This window comes from Agelaius tricolor, unplaced genomic scaffold (assembly GCF_023055355.1).
Source record: "Agelaius tricolor isolate 1412-34295 unplaced genomic scaffold, bAgeTri1.0.p SCAF_8, whole genome shotgun sequence".
NCBI lineage: Eukaryota > Metazoa > Chordata > Aves > Passeriformes > Icteridae > Agelaius > Agelaius tricolor.
This window is the reverse complement of record NW_027269268.1, coordinates 9,554,779-9,580,161: the sequence shown is the minus strand read 5'-3', so window position 1 is coordinate 9,580,161 and position 25,383 is coordinate 9,554,779. Positions and strand designations below refer to the sequence as shown.

The following is a 25,383-nucleotide window of genomic DNA, read 5'->3' as shown; positions in this document are numbered from 1 at the left end:
ACGTGCAATCGATTGGGAACCTGGGATTAAACCTCCTTGGAATGTTATACCTTTAAACACTCATGGTAGCCTAGCCACTTTCCCAGCTGCAATGCACAGTGAGCAGATGTTTTCCTTGCCCCCTTTGACCAGGCTTTCCTCAAGCAGGGGACATGGCCCAAGTGATTGAAACACAATTTACCTGGAACTGCGATTTTCTTGTAAAATAAGGCAGCAGAAATCACCACACATGTCCATGAGCTCCTGCCTCTACACTGGCAGGTGGCTCCTTGTTGCTTTGTTAAACCTCCAGCATTTGTAAGCATTGGGGTATTTATGTTGACTGTGACACACTACCACTCAGATCTCCTGTATTAGGGTTGCATTGTTTTTTATGTGAAATATTGCAGCAGCTAATTGCAATTACCAGAAAGCATATACAAGAGAGCTTGTTGATTGCCAGTAGACAAAGACACTTTGGAAATCTTGGATTTTGCTATAGATGAAAGCCTGTAAATTTTAAAATAGAAACCACGTTATCATTTACAATTTCCGTTTGCGAACAAATTCTGCTAAACAAAATTGGCGGCTGATTAAGTAAACATTTATACATAAATAAAACAGTGAAGATCTCTTCAGTTGTTGAGATGCAGCCAGTTCAGTCTCGTAAATAATACAGTGATGAATTCTGGCGTTACAGTGCATGATAAAGCTACCTAGCCTCAAAGTCTTAGGCAAACTAATCCATACGCATGAATCAATCAGTTCATTTCAGTCATACCAGTGTTATATAAATGTCACCAAAATCAATGCCTGAAAGATATAACAGATTAATAAGTCCTCATGCGGTACATCTAACTGGGATGCAAACCTACAGCAGATAACTTCACGCTGAACACAGCTACACAACTAGTTTGAATAAGTCATTTTAATAGAAAACTCAAGGGCACGCCTGTAATGAGCAGGCGTAGATGAGAAAAATCTGGTGCATTATTAATTTCAGACAATGCCGAGTTCTTTTTCATAATGTACATTTTATTAATGCTTTCTGTGATAGCTTTTCATACCGGTTCACCACCAGGAGTACAGTAATTACAATGTATTAAGATTCATTCCATGCCTGAGGAGTAAGGAAGTCCAGTTACGATATGGAAAGCGAGTGAAATGTCAATCAGTATTGACTCAGGGTTGGATTAAATCAAAACTCTGCCAGGTGGGTTTGGTAACAGCACCTCCCACACGCAATTTTCACTGATTATCTGCCTCCCCCTCCTCACTGCTCATCTCCACGTGTGACCTGTGTGCCATCAATATGGATGCAGTGGATGGGATTCATCATTTTTATGAAGACTTGGGGTTGGTCTGGCTCATCTTCACAACTGTCAGTTGTGGGGTGTCAGCCTCTTTTAGGGTTGGAGAGAGAGAGAAACTTTGAAAGTTGTTGTAAATGCCTCCTAACTTCTAGACATAAAGGCAAGGGTTTAAGGTACAGGATGATGGGATTGTCTGGGAAGAGGAACTAGTAGTAAGTGCTCCAATGAAAAAAAAATCCCCCACTCAACCCAACTAGGGGAGTTCTGCTTTCCTGCAATCTAATAAAACCAGGGAATGTCTTCTTTCCTGTAATTGCTGCCCCTAAGTTTTCCCCATGCTGCACCTCAAACCTCCCCAGGGTCAGGAAGCCTTGGGTTCAGGATTTAGCATTGCCCTTTGGGGCCCTAGAAACCATAAGAATGGTTTCTGTATTTCCTCATATCTGTGAAAGATTGTGAACTTTCAAACATTTTGGAGTTACTTGTTTTGCTTAATACACTGGCTGACTTTCAGCACATTTCCAGCACAAAGTCAGGGTGTGTTACTCATATCTTTCACTATTTTTCTCCCTGGAAAAAAGATTAACAGCCTTCACTGGGGAGGAAACCACATCCCCAAGATGATGGTCACCTTGCCTGGGGACACTATACAAGGCTGGAGAAGTGGGCAAAGGAAGAGGTGTCCACATGTGGCAGATGAAAGCACAGTGCCTCCCATGCACTGGTTTGATAAATTAAAAAATGTCCTGATAAATATATAAATCACTTGACTCTGGCAGTTGTTAGGTGATAATGGTAACACACACAGCTGGATTGACAGGAGGTATTCAAGTATTCAAGTGGAAAAGACTCCCTGCAGCTCACCTTGGACCACTGCAAGCAAATTACCACTCTAGATGCCCACACCCCTCAGGAATTTGAGGCAGCTTCCAATTTCTGTTGATTGCCCACTTCCCATTCCTTGCAAAGCTAAAGGGGCTTTGGCCCCAGTGCTCTGCTAAATAGTGCAACAGTTGTTTCAAGCTATCTGGCTTTTCCATGGGGAAGACACTTCACCTTGGCGCTGCTTTCCTGCAAAATGCTAAGCTGAAGAGAGACTTCTGTGTCCAGAGAAAGTTATTGGGGGTAACTTTCAAAAATATAATGTATGGGCTTTTTCCTAATTTCAATTTCTCATTTCATTCTCTTTTCCTAATTTCCCTGCACTGCATGAATCTAGTTAGACTCAGAGTAAATAAGGCATAAGTAAGCTTTGGGTGGTGAATGATGAAAGGGAAACCCCAAAGCTCCTGTCCAACTTCCAGGAGGAACCATCCTGCCAGCGCCACAGCAGGGGACAGTGGATGACAACTCCATGCAGAGCAGAGGTTCATCAGCTCTCACTCAGCCAACACCATCCCCCTGCCTGCCAAGCCTCATTCCCTGGAGAGGTGTGGACACTACTCTGCACTCCTGCTACTGAGGCTGGACCTAGCAGCGTTACTTACGACTCCTGGAATGCGTTTGGGTGGATAAAGGGCAGTACAACACACACATCCATTTTCTCTCCTCTCTCATGGACACAGCTACACAGACACAGGGACCTGCAGTGGCTGGCAGCCCCCCGAACCAGACACAGCCTTGCACACGCGTTTGCACAGACAGAGAACTGCACAGACAGGCACTGGCTGACATGAACACAGAACATGTCTAGGCATGCCTCCATTTACCCAGCCGAACAGGTGGCACAAAGCCATTAATAAGCCTTCAGGGTTTGTTTTTTTTCCTTTTTTTTTTTTTTTAACTAATGCTAAAAGCCTGGGGATCACCACGCTGATGGGGTTTGCATCCCTCTGATGAATTCTGCCCATCCCACCCTCCCCCCTCCCACAACTGCACCAAGCAGTCCAAGTCCTCTGTGGGCTGTAGCTGATTATTTACATCAGCGGAGACCATGGGACCGATGAGTTCACCCTGGTGACAGGGACTAGGGAGAAATGTCTGCTGAATCCTCTGCTGGACAGGTCCATCCTCCTTCAGGTGTCTCCTGCAGTGATGACAGAGCTTGGCTGCGAGAGCCTGTGCCAGCCTCCAGCAGGCAGATCCCGTGGGTTCCCATATATCCATCCCCAGCTGAGCTGATTGAGAAACGCTATCTTCAAGATACTAAGGCTCTTTTTTTTTTTTTTCCTCAAAAAAATATTTCTATTTACACAAGACAATAAAATCTGAGCAGCTTTCCCCCGAGAAGCTTTGGCCAAGTGGAGCTGCTGCTGGACACATGCGTCGGCCCCTATTTACAAGCAACAGCTTCGCTTGACAGTACTCTGCTGGCACGTTCAGCTTCTCCTGATGTAAGAACTACTTCTCTGTCCCTCTGGTCCATCCCTTGTTGGCTCTTCGCACTGACAGGTCTGTATTTACAACAGCAACCTGGATTCGGCAGGTTTCCCTTTATACAGCCCAGCCTGAGGGCATGGAGAGAGGCTCAGGATGGTGGATCAAGCACGCTCGGCCATTTTTAAAGTGTTATCAAGTCGCAAAGTCAATGTTCGGAGCAGGTGAAACTAATTTCTTATTACAAAAGACAATTTTCACCTGCTCTGCTCATCTTCAAAAAAGAGACGAGCGGCCAAACACCGAGGGCCCATCCCAGGGTGCTGCCATGCAGTGGGAATCTCAGCCGGGCTGCTCTCTCCTTGGGGATGCGAGGGTTTGCTGAGGGTTTGGTCGAGGCCAGCTTCTCCAGCCTCTCCTGTAGCGTGATCCCAAGTGAGGGACGGGTGGGCTGAGGCACAGAGGAGCTGAGGTGGTGCACTGGCACGGGCTGGCCGGGGCAGGCTCAGGGTCCCCAGGTGCTAGATGACACTGTCCTCCATGGTGACTCGCCTGAAGACCGGCTCCTGCTTGGGCGTCCTTACGCCTTCTGTGAAAAACAAGAGGAGAGCAGGTAAATCCCTAGAGCAGGACCCTGCAACCAATAACAACTATTTTCAAGATCATTTCCATCCCCAGACAAAGCAGAGGATGCCTTGCTTGCCTTGAAAAGGAAGGCTTGCTCAGGGAAGTGAGTGCATTTATGGGTGAGCATCCCATTGCAAACCTCCTCCCACCCTTTTTGCTGAATTTGTATGAGCCAGTAGTTTGTTGTACAGCAGCATCAGCCACTGCTGCCCATTGCTCTGCAGAAGAAGAGTGACACTGAGGTGCCTCTTTGCTCCTCTGTGTTTTGCACATCACTGAGCTGCAGCCACCAGTTTGTGTAAACACAACAGGGCTTGTTTGAGCAAACTGCATTTTTTCTTCTGTCCCCCTCACCCCTTAATAATAAATATTCAGTATAAATGACTGCAGAGTAAACAGATTTGTTTTGATATCAGACATTATCTGAAGGGCACTTTGCATCCTGAGTGCTCTGCTTTACAGCTGCCTTTATCATCACTGCAGCCCAAGGGGGGAAAGCACCTCCTTTCACAAGCTCACGTCGGGAGGACACAGCCACATGCACTTTGGGGTGAGCTCATGCAGGCTTTTTTATAAATAATATTTCAGGGAGATGTTAAGGTAGGCTAATCACATTCAAGAAGAATCAAGAGTTATTCTGGAGACATTTTCTAAGCATAAATAATTTCACTCTGTTTCTCACCCTCCCAAGTATATGTTGCTCTCTATGGCATCAAAGGCAAAGAGGTGGGGGCAGAACCAGCAACTTTTCAGGCATCTCCCAGCTTGGCCATTTTGGCTGATCTTTTAGGGTTTTTCTGAGGAGGAGGAGGGAGTTTCATCCTTTCCTTGTTGCTCATCTATTTTTTCTTCTTTTTTTCCTAAAAAAGCATTTTCCTAAAAAAGGCATTTTCTCCCTCCATTTCCACTGCTGTTAGCTCAGTGGGCTGCTTTGCACTGCAGTACAAACTGCCAGCAGTGGAAAATGCCTGGGTGAACAGTGTGTAAAGAAAATCAAAAATCCCACCTATTTAATATGTAGCACTCTTCCTGGCTGATATCAACAGCAGCTTAAGCAATGAGGCCTTTTATCTCTAAGTTTGAATAAGCAAGCAAGGAAGTGGGTGAGGGGAAGGTGACCAAAGGGCAGAGCTGAGGTGTTTGCACTGGAAAAAATAATCCTCTTCTATTTATCAGGAAGGGACCCCCTCAAAAAAAAACCCAAAACAAACCCAAACCAAAAGGCTGCTTTGTGGCAAACCATTTAAACTTATATTTTTTTAAGGTGAGGAAACCAAGGACTGGCCAGAGTAGGCACCCGATAGCCACAGCAAAGATTTTAGCTTGCCTCAAATATGCCTTCCAATCACACACGGTTCTAATTCCCCATGACCTTGCACTTCTCTCCAGCTGCCTACAGAAAGCACATGAGAAACTCTTTTTGGCATATTTCAGCCAGAGGACAAAGCCTTGCCAGAAATCTGGGGCTTTTTCTTTTAATACCCCTCCCACCCAAAGTCCCTTTTTCCACACCCCCTTTGCAGCTTTTGTGCAACCAAATCCTCAGAGATGCTTGGGGCACTGTGCTTCTGCTTCCCAAGTGGAATACCCAGACATCCTCCACCCAGTTTGTTGACTGCTTGGTTGTCACCATTCATCCCCAAAGCCATTTTTCAGTGGATATTATCACAGACTCGTTCCCACTGAAAGGCGAAGCCTTTGCTGCTGGTGGGACACAAAGGCTGCAGGGCCACTGTCTGGAGTGAGGTTTTCTGCCACAGGGACCCAAATTTAAATCTGCCTGAGATGCCTCCAGGAGAAGTGGGAGAAGATAGGCTGAAAAGAGTTTTATTATTGCTGTAATTTAGCCACCAAACACCCTTCTGCTGGAAATAACCTTTCCAAAGCTGTAACACAAGATGCAGTCCATTGTAAGTGGCAGTCTAAGATATTTGGTCATCTGTACAAATATTGCCAACACACCAGCTGAGGAGGTTGTGCAGCAGCTATGTTTGTGTCTTCAAAGTTGCTGTTTGGGGTTTTAAGCAGCACTGCTAAAATACCAAGCATTTGCTTCCAACACATAATAATTGCTCTGCATACCACTATTTTTTGTTTATTTATTGAGGCTTTAGCTTGGGTTTTTACATGTGTACAGTGTATTTAAGGAGTAGAAATATAAGAAAAGAAAATATGTGGAGGGTAAAGCAATGAAAAGACAGAAAATAGTTAGGATTATTTTTTTTTGTTCTTGGCATTTTCCTGAAGAGGACTATCACCATCTGTCTGGCATACCGAATACAATAAACAGTAAGCACCTGTAAAAAGCTATTTTGATGTGAAAAAGGAAGATTTCCAAGCTATCCTGGCAAGTCTTGATATTTCAGCTTTAAATAGACTGCCTCTTCTGAACTGGGATGATAAATGATCTGGTGTATGATCCATGCATCCCAAAGCCTTTGGAAGAGCAATAGTGGCCCTAAGCCAGCTACCTGTGCTGAAGGAAATGTCCCTCAGTCTAGAACGGAGAGTGTTGCTGCCTCCCAGGGGTACTGCAGTGCCCTCCCCTGACTGTACTGCTAGTGTCCTCACCCAGGACAGTCACTGAACAACCCATGGCTGCCTTCCCTGGGAGCACTAATCACAGATTTTATCTGGCTTCAGCTTCGCACTGCAGGATGTCCTCCACACCGTTACCAGAGAGCCTGCAACAACATGACATTTATATAATGTTCATGAGCCCAGACTATTTAAACCCTAAAATATTCATTAGATGAAATTTGCATAGAGTGTAGCCGAATGCAGCAGATAGCTAAAAATAAAGTACTTTTCTTTCTAAAGGTAAGGAGGAGATCAGGGTGTGACAGATGACCAAGCTTGTGCTCTTAGGCTTTCCTGAGACAGGTTTTTAATAAGATGAGCTATCTTTCAATCCCTGTTGACTAGGCAATTCTGCAGGTATTACATTCTTCATAACCTAGTGAGATCAAGGGCACATGGGGGTGTGACAGAGAGGCCAGCTGGTCAGGGAAGGGGGATGCAGGCAATAGGGACACACGGACACAAAAGGACCCCCAGGAGCTCAGTGCCTCCCCCCATCACCACTGTTTCCCCTGGCCCTCCGAGCTATCCCACTGCTTATTACCTGGGGCGAGGGAGGAAGGAAAAAGATTGGTAAACAATTACAGATGTCAAGGAATTAAAAGCAATCAACAGGCAGAAATCAACAGAACCAATGTAAGCACTATTGCCTACACAGTGCCTCCTAAGCTGTGATGAATACCCCCCATTCCAAGCAACCCTCCAGCCTATGTGGTCCTTCTTGACATGTCTTTTGCTTTGTATTTCTCCTTCATGTTTCAGGGAGATCTTAAGTCTCTTCTGGCTCTTGCAGAAAATGGGTGGGAATTGCCTGCTGCAGTCAAGGTGTCCTTAAGCAGTAAATCAATGTGTCAGCTCTCTATGGGGTGGCCTGCAATGGGATTACACAGGAAAAATAACCCAGTCCTGCACAAATTAGCAGTGAGTGAAAAAAGGGATTCATAACTCATAAAGCATCCTAAGATGCCTTTCAGGAAAATGCAAAGCATGGAGCCTTGCACTTCTCCATCCCACTCTTCCCACCTGCAAGAAAGGCTTTCTAAAGGGGAACTCAATCAATGGATTGAGTTCCAAACATGCCTGGCAGCTCACGCTTCCCAAAGATGGCCCTGTGCTTCAGAAAATGGACTGTGTATCAGCTGATGTTCTCATCAGATCAAGCGCTACCTATTTGCCTCTATTTTGTCTGTTTTCAGCTTAAAGTGGGATGCTTGTTGCACTTGAATGATGAAGCTTTAATCTTCTCCCTATAAGCCAAATCTGGTTTGGTTTTCTTTCCTTTGTTTTGTTAAATGGAGCCCTCGAAAAGATCCCTTGAGTACATGGATGATTATCCCCTTCAACCCAGTCTACACAATTATGTGCCCCAAGCATGAGTATGGATTTAACATCATAATCACTACTGCATTTTCATCAAGCTTTTTTCTCACATTCTTGCCTTGGCTCAGCATTAAGAAATGCCTTAGAAGTTTTCCAGCTCTCCCTCATACCCCAGGAGCATTGCAGGCACCGAGGACTTAACAGTGAGTTGATTTTCACATGCTGCAGTCTGCACAGAAGACACTGCTGCCAGTCACATAAGAATTGTACATAGTGAGCTACTTATCAACAAGCACCAACCCTCACCATGCCCAAAATCAACTATCTGACACAACAAAATCTGCTCTCAAGGGGAAGAAAATGCCAAAAATAATCTGCGTCCTGCTCCCCTTCATAAAACATCCTCACTATATTACAGTCTTAAACCATTTTTGGTTTAATAAAATTAATAATATATATTTCCCTCTATTTTGTGATTCAGCTGTTTACTAAGCCATAAGAAGCACCAACCATGAATCCTGTGATGTCAGAGCAGCCTGGGAGCAGAAATAATCAGCTTGAAAATAAACAGCACTTTTTTGCAATCAAAGTGCTAATAGGCATGGATAGGCTGGCAAAGAGAAGGGATGGAGAAGAGGGGAAAAACAGCCTGCACACTGATAAACCTGAAATACATAAAAGGGCTGGGGAAGAATGACCACTTGTAGTAAAAGAAGCTAAAGATTTTTCAGTAGGACAAAACCATCCCATAGCAAATCCACCACTGGTTTGTTCTTGCAGTTTCAGAAACACTGGTAAATGCCGTGTTCATCGCCTGCCTTCCACTTTATCATGATGGTATTTCCTAGGGTGTATCTCACCCTCTGCATGTACTCAATTCCACCATACCCCTGAAAAACTATTTTTTGAGTCTAATACAGTAAAAGAGCTTTTACTTTCCCCAAAATAAGAGGTACCTCAGTTATTTAAAGCCTCAGCAGCCTCTCTTGGGCTGCTAGATGAATTGCTGTGACCACACGGGTGTGAATAACCTGCCATACCTGCAACAGTGGATCCACCATGCACTATCCCCTTCCATCGCTGCTGGTATGGATAATAAAATGTAACAGGGAGGCAGCATCAAGAGCAAGAGCATAACCTGGCTGGCCAGTGGCTACTCTGCTATGAAGTCAGGTGATTCTCCAATATTCCAAATGGAAATGCTCCCTTGCCAAAACCTAGACCTGGCAAGAGGCACTGCTGCGGTAAGTGCATGGTCCCACATGGAGTTTCTTCCCCAAGATGTTTTGGCCAGAATGGCTGCAGGAAGGATTCAGGTGGCTTGAACCAGAAGGCCATGAATATCACCAAATACCACCACCCCTGGTTCTCTTGCCCAACCAGACTCTGCTGAGAAGCACGGAGCAGCACGGCCCCAGTGCGAGGACAGCCCCAGGATGGGGTGGAACTGCTCCACTGATCTGCTGCTTGCTGCCGCATTAATCCTCCAGCACTGGGAATATCTTGTTCAACAGGTGCCTCACCCACCTGCTCCAAGCCTTTTGGCTTTTACCCAGCATGATAGGACTTGGATAGGCACAGTTTAGATGGAGGCAGCACCAAGCCCCTAAGCCCAGGTCGTGGGAGGGCTTTGTGAAAAGTCACTGAAAATTCATTACCAATCATATCCAGAGGTGGTTACTTCCCCTGCCAACCTTTCCAGTCTATTTTGTGGCTTCCCATATTCCTGATTGCACTCAAGGGATTTGAAGGGGAGGCTGGAGGAGAGCAGTGAAGTGCCAGTGGGCCATTGGCAGAGGTGGGGCGGGAAGGACCGTGTGGCCAAGGATGGTGAGGGCGCTTGGCATATGCCCGGAGCAAGAAAATAAAGAGACAGCAAACAACGACCGAGAAGGCCTAACGGGGACTTGTTTTACTCTTTGACATGCTACCAGCAGTTTTTAATCTCAGAAAACCCAAATTAAAAAAAAAAGAAAAGAAGAAAATTAATAAAAGAAAAAAATTACAATGATTAAAGATATGACATGTGAAACACTATACTCAAATCATCCATGTGTCGTCGGCTACTTTATACAGTAGGCACAAAACAGACCTAGAATCACCTGCAACAAATGTCAACCAGTGCTGTTCTTGCCCCTAAACAAGTACCACCAGCCTGATTTTTCTAGTCAGCCACAGCTGCATAACCTTTGTGCTTAAATTTCTCAGCTTAGGCCTCCTTTCTTCGGCATTGCTCACCCATGCTGTAAAGGAGTGGAGACTCATACTGAAGACATTAATGGAGAGAGGAACAACGACAAAAAAAGAGAGATTAATTGTACAGTACATACATACAGTATCTTCTAAATCGTGATCAGTTGTTTATTGGTTGGCAAACAAGCTTCACTTTTACAACAAATATTAGTAATGAGGTCATTCAACTGCTGAGACCGTACAAAATGGATCATAAATTAAAAAAAAAAAAAAAAAAAAAAGAGAAAAAGAAGAAGAATTCATATTCCGTGCTGCTAATTTACCTCCAGAAAGCCTATGTTACTTAAAAATCTGGTCAAATAAATAAATTTCCTGTTAGGAAAAATAATGAACAGAGGACTTTTTTTTCCTTTTTTTTAATTAAAAATCACCGCAAAGTACTTTTTAGCTCACTACGCGTCAATCTATTTTCTTCTTAACCACTGCAGTACAAGTGCCTAAACCGAGGACCAGACTGAGCCGAGAAGGCCCTTTGCTCCTCCAGGGAAATGGCAGTCTCCTGTAGAACGCCCACTACAACTACAAAACCTCTCCTCAGTCCCTGGATGCGACCCGAAGGCCTGGCTGAGGGGCTGTCGGCCAGAGATGCTCCACAGGATTATCGTCACCATCGGGTTGTGCACTGACAATGAGGAAGTTTGCCCTGCTCTAGTCTGCCAAAAGGTCTGCTGGCAACATGCCGGCTGAAAAAGGTTATACAGCGAGGAAATTAAAAGACTGCCTTGGCTGAAAAGAAATGGTGATGGTGTTACTAAAAATGGTCCTTAGAAAGTGATGTTTGGGGTTTTGTTTTTTTGCCCAGTGAGTTTTTTTTATTGGGATGGGAAGGGGACAGAGGGAAGGAGCAGTGGACGAGGCAAAACAAAATTTAAAAAAAAAAAAAAAAAAGGAAGGAGTTATGAAAACCCTTGCTCCTACTGGTAGACAAACTTACAAGACCAGCACAACAGAAAAAAGTTCTTATTTTTTTTTCCACTACATTAACAGGGACGCAAGTTCTGGAGGAACAGAAAGCAGACTATATGTGCAATGCTAGTATCTGTACATTACATAGAAATTGTTCGCTTCTCTTTTTCTGCCATTAGTTTTTATCATCCGTTAATACAGCAAAATGTAAAATATGCCTTTAGCACAGGATTCTAGGATTCCCTTCCGTCTCATTAAATTTGTTTACGTTTTGTTTGCTCCCGCAGCAAAGGGCGCTGCAGTGAAACCAAGTTGTGAGTGACCATAACCCATGGTGTGATCTGGATTGGTAAGAAAGAGTTTTGCTAGCTTGTTTTACGCAGCGCTCCCACCTAGATGCGTCATCGCTACTAGTTTCAAATGCACATTTTTGGCCTTTTATTATTTTTTTTTTCCCTCTTAAATCAGGTCCTTGGTATTAAGAGCAACACAGCATCAAGGATTGTTTAAACAAACACGGCATAACTTGAGAAGGCCACGAAGTGTGCCGTTATCTATCTCTTTCATTAACATAATGAAGTCTGTCTGGAGGGAAGAAGGATGGGAAGATAAGGGGGGCACAGCAGTTACTGTCCTCTCCAGGCCGGCCTAAAAATTCCAGTAAAAAAAGTCTGAGAATTTCCTTTTGAACAGCATGAAGATTTAGGAGTACACACAATATTACCACTGTTTGGATTAACTCAGAACAGTAAACCGAGTGTTACGGAGAGGCTTTTAGTTGTCTCTTTGCTTAATTTTTGCTGAATCTTCTATAGACTAGTGACCAAGTGAGCGGGTCCTTTTGCATTGCCGTCCGGAGAGGTTCCCTCTTTGTTTGGCGGGACTATAAAACCATCGCTGCTGCCTCGACCTAGCTGGTAGTAAGTGTGTAGCTGATGGACGTGGTTCCTGGAGCCGAGATTGGGCATGCTTTTGTAGTAAACGTCGTCGGCATCGCCACCGCCGCTTTTCGCTGGTGGAGGATCGGTCTGGGTGCTGGCGGTGACGCTTTCCGTCATGGGCATGCCAGCCAGCGCAGGCATGCTGGTGTAGAGAGAATCCCTGTTGGGTGACTGCAGGTCGTCCGTGTGCTCGTTGGTCAGCAAAGGGAAAAAGCTCTCGCTGTTGTCTTGCGGGATGCGACGCCGACTGTAGAGGTGGGGCTGGTGGTTGTCCGCCGAGTACACCCGGGGAGGCAGCAGCGGGGCGTCCGACTCCTCGTGGATGAGCTCCAGGCCCAGGCTCTCCTCGTGGGTGAAGGAGGTGGCGTCATCCAGCACGATGGCATCGTCCTCGCTCCCGCCGCCCACGCTGTTGACGAGTTTGTTCATCAAGTTGCGGCTCTGCTCGCTGGAGCGCTCATGGTTGTTCAGGTAGGAAGGGATGTAGTTGGAGGTGAGTTCCTTCAGGATCTTTTTCTCGAGGGCGTTCTCCGTGTGGTTGTACCCACGGTCAAGGATTTGCACGCAGTTGCTGAGGTACTCGCCGCTGGCGATGCTGTAGCTGTTGCCGTGATTACCATTCAGTGGTAGAGTATCCGTGACACTTGTATCCCTGGCATTGTTCAGAAGCCCCTCTGAAAAACATTACACAAGAGAGGGTGACTTGTACAAACAGGACACTCATGCGGGATGTGCACATTCAAACCCCCTTCCTAGGCTGCCGCAGCTGCCGGGGCTGGGCAGCAAGGAGAGCGTTGCGGCCAAAATGGGAGGGCGCAGCTCCATCTAACCAGCTGGTGGTCCAGGGCTTCCCAACAAAAAAAAATGGAAAGCACTGTCAAGTGTGTGACTTGATGTGGCAACATCCAGCTGGAAGGATAACCTCTCCTGGCCAGCATTCTCCTACAGCTCTTGCACTCTATGTATTCCTGAGGGAGCTGAAAAATTCATGACCCTGAGCTGGTCACAACTGCCCTGGCCCTAGGAACTTTGGAGGAAGGGGGCAATTCCTCCCAGCTGAGGAAAAAATATTTGCAGGCTAATCACTACCAAAACTTTGTTTGGGAGTGTATCCTTTCTAGAGGAAAAAAGTTTGCTCTCCCCTTTCGCTGGGCAGGTTGTCAGGATAAAGACATAAGGACTGAATGGCAGGATTCAGGGAGTTGCAAGGGGGAGGCACAAAGTGCTTCTTGGCTCAGGATTTTCTGGAACAAGGCTAAATGCCCTACCTCTTCTGGCTTAAGGGCACAACCAAAATTATTTACTCCACACTGGCCAGGTGGGGATTTTCTAAACAATTGATGTTGGAGGCAGCTGTTCTGGGGTCTTGTGAAGGCTTTAAAATTGCTCCTATTCCACCTGCAAAGTTAAAGCAGTGGGTTCAGCAGAGGGTACAGCAAGTACCATTACTGCCATGGTAAAGGTGGGGTCATGGGAACCTGAGAGGAGTAGCAGGGTCTCGGGGTGTCCCCGCTCTGCCTATTGCGTCTCTACAGGTGTCTCAATGCTGACAGCATGAGGCTGGAGCTCAGCTCTTTCCCAAAGCACTACGGGAGATGGCAGGGAAGTGCTTAGAGAGCAATGCCAGCATGGGTGGGCAAGGGAGAAGAAAATCAGCCCCAGCAGTTAAGCCACCATGCTTTCTTTTTTGGGATCACTGGTCTCCTTGGAAGGAGAACAGGCATGGGGATGCATGAAATAACTTATTGACCTCTCAGCTAAGGGCTTCAGGCATTGCCAAAAACTGGCAAGCAACTCCTGGCAAGGCACAGTGGATCAGAGAAGCCATTAAACTGACAATTTCAGATGAACAGTTGCTCATACCATGCTTAGTACATGGCATGTGTACCTTCTGAAAATACAGGATTCAGTCTATATCTGCGATGGAGTAGTTGCTGTATGTCAAGGGCTGGATAGCGCTACTGAAGGCTTCTTCTTGCTTTTGAATGAAATGCCCCAAATGTGTCAGTCGCCTTTTGGGTTTCTGAAGCTTAGAGGGTGCTGCTGTATCCTGGGTTCCCCAGCAAATGAGGGAGCTATGCCAAAAGATCAACTAGCCATCACAGACATAGAGCAAAGCCGTTGATTTTCACGGTGAAAGCTCTCCAACCGAGTCACGATGCTTGGGGAGAAATGAAAAGTGAGCATTTTTGGGGGAGGGCTGTATGCAATGGGTGACAGGTACAACAGCATCTGTTTGATGGTTATGCTGAGTAAGGTATGCATTGAGGCACTGAGCACTGTGCTCCTGCTGCCAATGCATAGATCTGGGGTTTGGTGCAGAAATAAAATGGGAGGCATTGCAGGTGAGAACAGAGTGGGGGCTGCAATGAAACACACCATATAAAAATGCCATGACCTCGCAAATAAAAACATGAAATTGGAAGAAAAAAAAAAAAGCATACACAACTAAACGAGAAACTATGCTGGGTAAACGATACCACAAAAATGAGAAATAAACAAAGGAAGCATCATCTAATCTCATCTATATATATATGTACACATACATATATATATACATACATACATTCACACGCATACACATATATATACATGTCTATTCATAGTCTTTTGATTTCAAAACTGTGAGATTAATTTCCTTTATTAACTACATCATCTATATGTGATGCAATAAAAGTGAACTAAAAAAAATTACATTTGATATGCAATGTTTAGCTTTACTCCCATACTTGTCTCTCTGTAGGGCTCTAAACGACAGCATGAAGAAAAGGAAAGAAAAAACAACAAGTAAGCTTACAGCGACAGTAGGAGAAACATGAGTAAAAAGCAAATTGATGATATGCAGAAAAGAGAGTTAACGGAAATAATTTCCACTGCCCAGAATACATGAATTTGTTACAAGGTTTATTTCAGGTTAAAAATATTGACATTTTAGACAGAAAAAAAAATATTTTACGCGCAATAGTCAATAGTCTACATTTTTATTTAAAAAAATTATCACATTTAAACTGTTTTCCAAAGCCATTATAAAATGTTCAGCGTGCAACACAAATGAAGAAATAATGCCAGGAAATTTAAGAAAAGTCTAAAGCTGGTAACGGTCATGCTTGAAAAGACAGGCACTGTCAATGTTACTTCCAAAGTCTTAAAATGAATGGCTTTACTTACTGTTAGGTATAATAACCCCTGGTAGCTGAAACTGAATTCTGTTTCCTTGCTAAAAATGTTTTGCCGTCCATCTTTTGCAACAGTGCTTTGTAAGAGTATGACTTTGCTCATCATGGGGCTGCTGGCATTTTACAAACTTGGGCCAGTCTGATTTTTACTTTAACCAAACATATGGCAAACTACATGGACTTGGCAAAAAAAGAAACAAACAAAAAAAAGAGGAATAGTAGTTTGAATAATGGCACTGCTAAAGGAAACTATTAAGAAAGGCTTAAAACAAGAAAAGTCAGAGAGTAAGATGAAGAGGCAGTGATAATGCTCAGCTTCCCACTCCTCAGCTGTCTGTTGGATTTTAAGTACAGCTTGTTAATGGTCATTAATGCTTGTGGACACCTTCTCTCAAAATTAATTCTGACCAAAGGTGTTGGGATGTTTCCTGCTTTGGAGAGACTGAGTCAGCGTATGTACCACAGCTTCCAATGACAGTGAGCACTTGGCCCCTCACCTACCTCCTCCTCCCTCTACACTCTGTGTCCTATCAAGGAATTGCTAAAGTCACTGGAATTTGGCCTTTTATGGTCTGATTCCCCACCTCTTTTCAAGGGTAATTTTTAGAACTTCCTGTCCCTGGTGATTGCCTGCCACAGATGTGGCAGCTTTGGCTTAAGCAGAGACAGTATTTTAAAAGATGTATCTGGGGAGGGGAAAAGAAACAGGTGGACCAGATCAGTCCCTTGTTCCTTAGGGTGTCCTGCCCCATCCATGGCCAGCACCAGAAGTGGTAAATGAATGTGCAAAAAAAAAAGTCACGGCCTTAGTGATGTGGAATGAGTTAGTTGGATGCTGTTAGCTTACAATGCCTCACTGCACGCCAGCCACAGCCAAGGCACACCCAGAGATGATGACAGCATCTACTTTTACAATGCACTCTCCTGGCTTTAGCATTCCTGCTGGTGCAGCATCCCCAGAGGGTCACCAAGACCACTAGGCCTGGTTGGTTTTTCTACCCTTCATTTCTGCCACAGGATCTCCTAATATTTACAGTTTGTAACAGTTTGTTACAGTCCAGGGACCTAATCAGTTTGAAAACTAATAGCTATAGCAGTTCTGTGGTCATTAATTAACTCACAGCCTCCTGAAAACAATGGGTTAGGTTCTGCTCCTTCTGAAGTCAATGGCAAAGCTCCAGAAGCTTAAATGGGACCAGGGTGGTCCCATTCTCTTTCTTCACCTCCCATGGATGAAGCCTGGACACGTTTCTCTGTTACTTATCTAACTGTGTTGAACAGAATAGCACTTGCAAAAAAATTATGCTGTTTTTGTGTAATAACATTCTGTTAGCTCAGGTAACTGTATCAGATTCTAGTATTAAAAATTTGAAGACCATAAAATTATTAAAATAAATGTAACACACATTTATGCCCATATTGCCTGGGCAGAAGCACCCAGACCTGAACATCAGGATTCCTCTTAAGGTGAATGCTGACCCAGCATTACCTGTTGCCATTTGATTTAAAAGACTCCCATACCTCAAGGTTATCATGCAAGAAACTAGTCAGAACATCAAAGCTCATTTCCACATTTGCAGTACACTGAAAATCTTAAAATTCAGAGCATTTCATGTTTAACAGCAGCCCCTTTTCAAAAAAGCATTCTTGGAAACAAATTTATTGCACAAAGTTAGCATAGTTTAGGGAATTAATAAACAGGAAAAAGGTCAAACACATGTGCTTTCCTTGTGCTTTGAATGCAAATACCCTACTGATACAGTTCAACATCTATTTCTGTCATAAACAACATGCTGCCAGCGTACAAAGGGGGCTTTCCTGCTTGCATTATAACCATCTGTCCTGGGTTGACTACTCTGAACCAGGACACCATCATTATTTTCCCTCTCTTAGATATCCTTTACTGGGAAGTGATGCCTTCATTGAGAGAGGAGAGCTGACAGAGTGCTGGCACACTTGCACTGGAATGCAGTGCTACTCTGCAGTGATTCAGCCACCTTACAAGGAAGACCGAAAAAAACTCCCATGGAAAGGGCAGAGCAGGATGGAGCCACAAAGAGACAGGAGCTGTCAGAGCTCCACACTCCCTATCTCCTCCTCAAGCCCTACTTGAACACATCTGCCTCTCCCTCACAGAAGCACCAGGACATCAGCTTACAAACATTGTCCCTTCCCACAGAAGCCAGAGCAGAGACAAACATGTAGGTAACAAGAGAGTGATTTCCATAGCAGAAACCTCCATTAGGTACAACTGACTCTGCCTGTCTCTTTTCTGTTGCCAAAAGGAGGATATCAAATATTATCTAGATTCACTACACCTTCTTTCGATTATTTTTTTCCCCCTAACAACACAGATAAAATGTATAAATGCAAACGGCAAAACATTTCTTATCTCAGCTCTGCTCTTTGGAGCTGGCCTACAATTCTTGCTTCAAGTGTCATTTTTCTTAAGAGATCAAGGGCAGTTTTGTTTTATTTTGCATTTTACTCCCTGTGCAAACCAGCGCACTGCTGGCCACATTTCTGCAGGCCATTTCAAATGAGAGCAGCTTTGGTGGCAAAGGCCAGTTTAGCTTCACTTACCTTCAGTGGTGTTCCTGTTTCTGAAATGAATGGTTTAACAAGGAAATGCGCTGACAACAAAGAGAGGAATGGATGTGTCTGACAAAACACACACACACACACAGGTCCAAAACAATACAAAAGCAAGGAGACTGAAAAAAAAAATCAAAATCAAAATACTGTGAATGCTTTGAGTAAAACTGACAAAAATCTTTCAAAGTGAATTGGATTGCTCATGGAAAAATAGCATCTGGAAGATGGAAAGATGCATTGAAATGAAAGGGAGGGGAGAGGATCTTTTTTTTGTGCCCAGTTCCAAAAAAAAAAGTGTGTGTGCGTGGGGAGAGAAAAAGTAAAAGGAAGAAAAAAAAGAAAGAAATGGGCCAAAATAAGCCACAGAAAATGGAATTCTCACTAGAAAAATTAGAGAGAAACTCCAGCACACCTTGTGCGTTGTACATGCTGACAGAAGGGTTGTTATAGACCGCCGATTCCCCGAGCAATGTATTATAAGGGTTGTTAGTGCCATGAGGACGAAGCAGAGCATTGGTTATAAGATGATTAGCCATGGCTCCTGGAGCAGCCCGATAGAAAGACAGAGAAAAAAAACAACAAAAAAGGTCAATCAGGCAAATGTGGTATTAAAAAAAAGGGAAAAAGAACATTCAGAATGACAACAGTTGAAATAGTCCTGATTACAAGCAGCCAGCTAATTAGACTCGGAAAACTGTATGCCACTAAAGCAGAACAGATGTTACTGACGATGCACAAATCCAAACCAACGCAAAAGAAAATGTATCAGAAAGCGGATAAGCTACATTTATGGTGGTTCCCCAGTTGCTCGGAGTGTAAGCAAGGCTGCGCCCACATGCTTGCTACAAAGAAAGAAAGGAAGATGGCAGCCTACACAATGTGGGGGGAAAAACTCTCCGGAAAGTGCCAAATGAATAAAAAAAATATATATATAATGACTAACAGACAACAGCACATTCAACTCCCACTATGTGCTAGGATCTCTTTTGCCAGACCTTCGCAACACATCTAAATCAAAAAAGCAGAATTGAAGAGAAAGGATGGAGAATGCAGCCTCTCCAAAGGCTCTCAGCATTTCTCAGACAGCAGCTGTTTCTCATGTCTAAGAGGGCAAGTTTCACTTCAGCTACTTCTCTGATATCACCATCAAGAGCATCCACAACCACCTGAATCCATCCTGGAAGGTGAGAGCACTACAGCTCTGCCAGGCATTTCTATCAGGAACGAGAGTGGCCATGAAGTGCATGTCTCAAGGCTTTCTGTGTGCCCCACAAACACCTTGTTTCACCACTCCAGCACCTCTTTGCTGCTGTTTCCAAGCACTCAGCCAACAGTTGTCCTTTGATCTTTGGTTTATCCCTTGGAGATGCAGCCTCTGGACCTCTGCTTTTTGGGATCATCATGGCTTGGCAGGTGGCTGCAATTCCTATTGCAGGCATCAATCCAGCAAGCAAAGTCTCCCCCTACTTTTCAGCTAACCTACAGGATGAAAAACCCTTATGCCCTTGCTCTGAACCTTGTCTAATCTCCAGAGACATGACAGAATAAAAAAAACATGCCCTTCAGGGCCATTCCTACTAAGTTCTAGAGCAGGAAGGATGTCCATGGTTTTTAACCTCCAGGACTAAACTGTAAAGACAAAACCTTTCCACCAGGAAAGTAAGTCATCAGGGGGGCAACTAGAGCTAGTTAGCACAGGACTGTCAGAGGGCTCAGATGACCTGGCTGTCACCAACATTTGATAGCCTCAACCCAAAGAAGTAACTGAAAAGCCAATCCTCAAAACCAGGAACCCTTTCAGGAATGCTTTTACCAGTGTCTGAGGCATGGAGACCCCATTTGCCTCTTTTAGGTGTGGAGGTGGCCCTGTGCTGAGGTGAAGGCTGTCTTTGTGGGGCATGTAGGGCACTGGGTACAATCACTTTGGATAGAGTTGCTGAGGATATATAAGCCCTGAGGACCTCTGGCTAGTAGAAATCCCCTTAGCAGGGAGTTCTCTGAAAGATCACACCTACTTATTATTTACAGAAAAGCAAAAACTGGCCAAACCTCAGGCTAGGTGGAGGCTGCCGTGCTTGTATGCAGGCCTGGGATGACACTTCCCCATGTCTCTGCAGGTAGAGGAGGGAGCAGACAGTTTCTTGCCTCTCCCCCATCATCCCCCAGCACTTCCCAGCCCCAGGCATATGGCATTAGCAGGTCACTGAATTGGTCTTTTGAGCACAGGACAAAGTAGAAGGCAGTGTTTTATGGGGGCTGCATGCCAGGGAGGCTCCTCGACACATGCAGCTGGAAAAAAACAACTTGTTTTCTCTCACCTGATATTTTTGTCTATGCTGATGGAAAGCAAGATGAGCTGCTGTGTTTGAAAATAAGGAAACAAAGCTGTCTCCTGTAAGAAAACATTATATGAACGCTTAACTAAGTAACCTTGAATGTAACTAATAGGTAAATGAGTCAATTCTTTCTTTCTGGTAATGTGTTTTCTCTCAATCTCACATTCATCTGGCATGAGGGACTGTAGGAACAATTTCTCTTCTTGCGCTAGTTTTATACCAGTAAGCACTAAGGCCATTAAAATTGTTTCTGCTTTCATCCCACTTTTAATCAAGTCAGGCCATAAAAGATTCAAAAAGGGGCTCACTTTTATACAAGTAATGAGAAAGTCCAGAGTTAATGTCAGCCATAAACTCAGAAGTGATATAAACCTCCCATCTGAGATTTAACCCAATCTCCAACTCAGTCCCTATGAGAATTGATATGAAAAATATATCCATGGTGGGCTTTTGAGCAGTTTAGCTCGAGGTGTCTTTAAATGCCAACTGCTAGAAATATATCCATGGCCTGATCTTGTCTAGTGAGCCTCAGCAGGCAGGAACAAGCTGATCCCACCATGGCTGGGCAGGAGAAGCTGTTTTGCATGGGGGGTGCTTCGGACTGGGACAAGAAAGAAGGGATCTGCGTAAGCACTTAAATGTAGGTTTTGCTTGCTGACATTTGCCAACGTGGTGGGCTCTGGAATGAGCTGAATTCACACAAATATGGCTCTTTCAGACAACTTTTAATACATATCCATGATTCTGACTACAAACTTCGCAAAAAAAAGTTGAAAATACAGAATAAGTAAGTAATTTTTGCTCTCATGTGTGTAAAAGATAGGGCTTGGTACTACAGCCACCCATTCCTGTATGCAGCAACTGAGCAAAAATACTCCATCTTCTGCTTTCCTCTCCCTTGATTTCTTAAAGATTTTAATTTACTGTTCAAAGATTTAATTTACTGTTCAAAATGCCACTTTCAGGGGCAGTGCTGAGTAAGTCTCCTGGTGCAAATCCAAAACAAACCCTCTAGCTAACATGTTCAGATATCTTTCAATACTTTCAGAGACCAAGCACTCTGCAGCTTAGGTTCCTACCATGATGAACTGTCAAACTTCTTACTCTGTGCAGGACACGACAAAAGTAACTTTGGCATCTTAAATACAAAATTCCATGTACCCTGTATTCATAAATTTGGGTTCTTGGTTTCTTACTACCTGCTCTTGAGTTGCAAAATTCCCAGCCTAAAAGGGTGCTGAGAGAAGATTGCATCCAGGGTCCAAAAAGCCCACAGTTAAAGCTTTTCATAAAACAGTAATACACCAAAAAAAACCCCAAAACAAAACAAAACAAAACAAAAAAAACCCAAAACACCAAAAAAAAAGCCCAGCAAACCTCTCATTATTTGGTTTCTCTTTCCCAGGAGAAAAAATGAAAAATGTAATACCAGACATACATTTAAGTATCATCCTGGCTTTTTCATACCACTTTATCATTGCTATAGCAACCAACGGGACTATTAGGAAGAGCGGATTAGGGCTGCAGATGAGGCAGGAGCAGAAGGAGCAGGTAGACTATGGAACTATGACCTCATTTGCATGAAAATAGCCTTGGTAATAGAAAGCCAACAAAACCCCAATAAAGCAGGCACGGGATCATAGCAGCATGCTCTCCCCAAACACCATGGGGGACAGCAAGGAGGGTTATTCTGCAGTCCTGTGTGTGGGTGTGCATCACTGGGGCTGCAATTACAAAGGTCACTGCATGTCCAGGGGCCCAAAAACCAGAAAGATCAGGGCTGCAAGTGCCTGTTGACCACCTGGAATCTCCTCCCTGTCAGAGCACTCTTGGGAAGGGAACCCTGGCAGCTGTCAGGCCCAGCATTGGTGATGTGCCTAATGTCTTCAGCAGGCAGCAGTAATCATCACTTACTTTTATTTGTTCACTTACTGCTGGATCCTCAGCTCTCAGCATCTGTGGTGCAACACAGACCCCTCCCAGAAAACCCCATGGCTCTGTGTCATCCTTGCTTTCCTACATTCCAGCAATAGCAGCCCCTATATGAGTCCCTCCTTTGCCATCTGCTGCACCACCTAAGGCCAGCCCACAGCCACCACTCTTTATTTAGTTCGGGAAACTGCCTCCTATCCAGCTGTGCTGAATCGCCTCCAGTTCTGCTAGTCAAAGGCACCCCACTGAAAGCAAATGCATTCTGTCTCCAAACCCCTATCATGCTGTATATGTGTGGGGGCATGGAAAAAAGATGGGTTCAAACCCATAGGTTCACCTTTTTTTACAGCATGATGATATCATCACAACCAGCAAACATTTAACAGCAGAACTCACACCTCTACAAAAATGGTCCCTGCAATCACATTGGTACAACTACAGTCCCAAGTCTCCTTGTTTCCACTGGTATTCAACCAGAGTTCAGAGCAAAACACAGCTACCAGGTCAGCTCTAATATGCAAAATTACATTTAAATTTGGGTTTCTGGAAAGGCCAGTGCTCAGTTCAAGGCTTCCTGAGGCTAGATTTCCTCAAGTGAAGGATTTGCAGGCTGTGATCACAAGTAGAAAGAAATTATGGTCTTTCAGAAGGCAAGTATTTGCTGGGTAACACGCAGATGCTCCTGCTCCTCTCACAGCACCAGTGATCCTCATGATCCAAGCACCACAGGTCCAGCTGTACTGGATTTAAAAGGCCAGGAGAAGCCATGGCCTGTGCTCAGGGTGCAGGGGGAGATCTGGGGGGTTGCACTTTTGACTTGCAAACTAAGAAAAACTGTTAGGAAAACCGACCAGGACAAAGAAGATAAAAATCCCACAAGTTTTAACATCACTGTAATCAGACACAAAGGATTCAGATAGCGACACTTAGCTGCTTTCTGTGGCTATGAAAGTAGGTATTATTTTAATGACAGTATGCAACCAAATGGAACCTTTTTCTTTCCTTTCTAAGGCAGAAATTGATGTCTTTGATGCAGGACAACATTGAATGCAGAGATAATTTTTTGGAAGAGACTTGTGTAATGACTGTATGGGAAAACTGCACCTTGTTAAACACGAGTGTGGTTTATTCACTCACTGAAAGCAAAGGATGAAAATTATGATGAGAAGCACATGTTGCCAGACTCTAGACTGCATCACTCAGGAATAAAATTCAAAAAATTTCTTGTGGGCAGCTGGCTGACAAAGCCACACAGGTTACCTTGAATCATCTGCATAGTCTACCCAGCTGGAAGGGAAATGGATTCAACTGCTCCTCCAGATTTTCTGAATAATACTGTTACTCACCACACCTCTGCCTGGCTGAAAGGGTTTGAGCAGCACTGCAGGGATCATCTGTCTGCATAGGCAACACCACCACCATGTATCTTCCTTGACTTCTGGTCTTTTCAATTTCATACTGAAATATTTTTGGTATGTGCATTTTAGCAGGGGATTGGAGAGACTCCCCCACTGCTGAGCAGATGTGACAGAAGAGCAGTTTTGCTGAGAAAGGAGAATGGACTAGCTTACAAATTTAATTGGGTGAACTATTCAATGCTTTAAAAATGTCCATACAAAATCAGTATTTTCCAAATTAAATGTTTTCACTTTTTGTTCCAGAAGAGTGGCTGGTATAAAAGCTGACTTTGACTTTTTGTATTATTTCAACTTTTTATTAGAGTAGAAACAGAAATAATTTAGAAAAAGCACATCTGCGTCATAAGAAAATGTTTCATTGCCTCTGACCCAGCAATTCCAAAATGTAGATTTTCTTGGGCTTTTTTTGTTTGTTTCAGGAGGAATTACATGTACTGCCATGTTTTCAATCAATCTCAGCCCTGTTTCCTCCCAGTTTTGCCAGCAATATGGCTCCCTTTCCACTAGGTAAGGGCACAGTGCTGTACTCCTGGCTGTTCTGACCCCTGGAACACCCAACTTATCTTGTGGTTCACATCCACCATAAACCAGGTCCCTCAGCTTCTTGCATGTCATGTCTTTGACTTCAGACTGCCCTGCAGGGACAAGTGACAGCCAGGGAGAACATGGACCATTCCCTGAAGGTAGAACAGTTCCTGAGCTATCAGGGGACATGATTTAGCTTGGACACAAATGATGTGGTAAGAGCTCAGTCTTCCTCTAAGTGTCCACTAAAACAACCCCATAACACACTCTGCCTTACCCAAAGTGCAGTGAACAGCTCAGACTTGAGTGTCACTGGAATGGCCTCTCTGCAGTGATTTCAGTTTGTAAATTCTGGCTGGTTTTATACTTCACTCACTATTACCTTATTCCAGTTTGCTCCCAGGGAAACAAAAGTAGGTTTTTAGGAGTCAAAGCTCTAGTTTTCTTTGAGACTTTCCTTACCAGCACTGTGTTCTTTTCTACAGGCAGAGCTTTCAAGTATTTAATGAATCCCGGTCTTCCATGTGTTCAAAATCTGTTCTAACAATAAATGCAATTATGACAAGCAAATTCACACATATTTGCTGGAGGACAACAGGTATTTTCAGTATTTTTCCAACTTCCTTCCAACAAATGCTCTGACATTTAGATTTATCAAGCTCTGTTCTTATCATAGCCAACAGGATTCAGTTAATAAACTTCAATAAACTTCCCTATTAAATTTCTCTCAAATAGGTTTGTTGTCACTTGCAGCATCTAATCTATTCATTGTGAAGCTATTAATACTGACTGCAGTGAAATGGAGTTTCAGCAAATGAGGTTGTTAAGCTCTGGGCCATCTTCTGCCACATGAAACATCCCATGCTTTTATGCAGAGACAGGGGAGTGAAAGTATTTCTTTGTCTCTTTTTTCCCCTTCCTTTCTTTGGCAATGATTTCAGATGACAAACCTTTGCTGGATTATAATCTGCAGGCCATGTTCAAAACACACAGCTAGTCCACATACATTTATAAGTATTTGCTCACTTGTTAATAACTTTTTCACTGCTTGGAGCAGAAACATTGTTCCAGGATGGGACATTTCTTTATACCACCACTACCCCTCACAAGTTTTTACACTACATTGTATCTCAACTATACAAACATGCATTATCCCTCACTGTTCC

The 25,383-nt window shown here is 44.0% G+C and overlaps 1 protein-coding gene across 24 annotated transcripts in view; it reads right to left on the bottom strand.

Moving 5' to 3' along the window:
* Positions 1–993: 993 nt before the first annotated feature.
* The window catches only part of ADGRL3 (adhesion G protein-coupled receptor L3), a 493,463-nt gene continuing 469,073 nt past the window's right edge, over positions 994–25,383 (bottom strand). For 9 of the 24 annotated variants that reach the window (XM_071431588.1, XM_071431584.1, XM_071431583.1 and 6 more), the window contains 3 exons: positions 18,419–18,547; positions 14,965–14,982; positions 10,026–12,909 (listed from right to left, as the gene is read on the bottom strand). In XM_071431588.1, coding sequence (XP_071287689.1) covers positions 12,104–12,909; positions 14,965–14,982; positions 18,419–18,547 — 953 coding nt within the window. In that variant the 3' untranslated portion in view covers positions 10,026–12,103. Of the gene's footprint in view, positions 4,198–10,025; positions 12,910–14,930; positions 14,983–18,418; positions 18,548–20,324; positions 20,399–25,383 lie in introns of those variants that run through there. The other 15 variants (XM_071431600.1, XM_071431601.1, XM_071431602.1 and 12 more) reach the window with 9 other exon arrangements.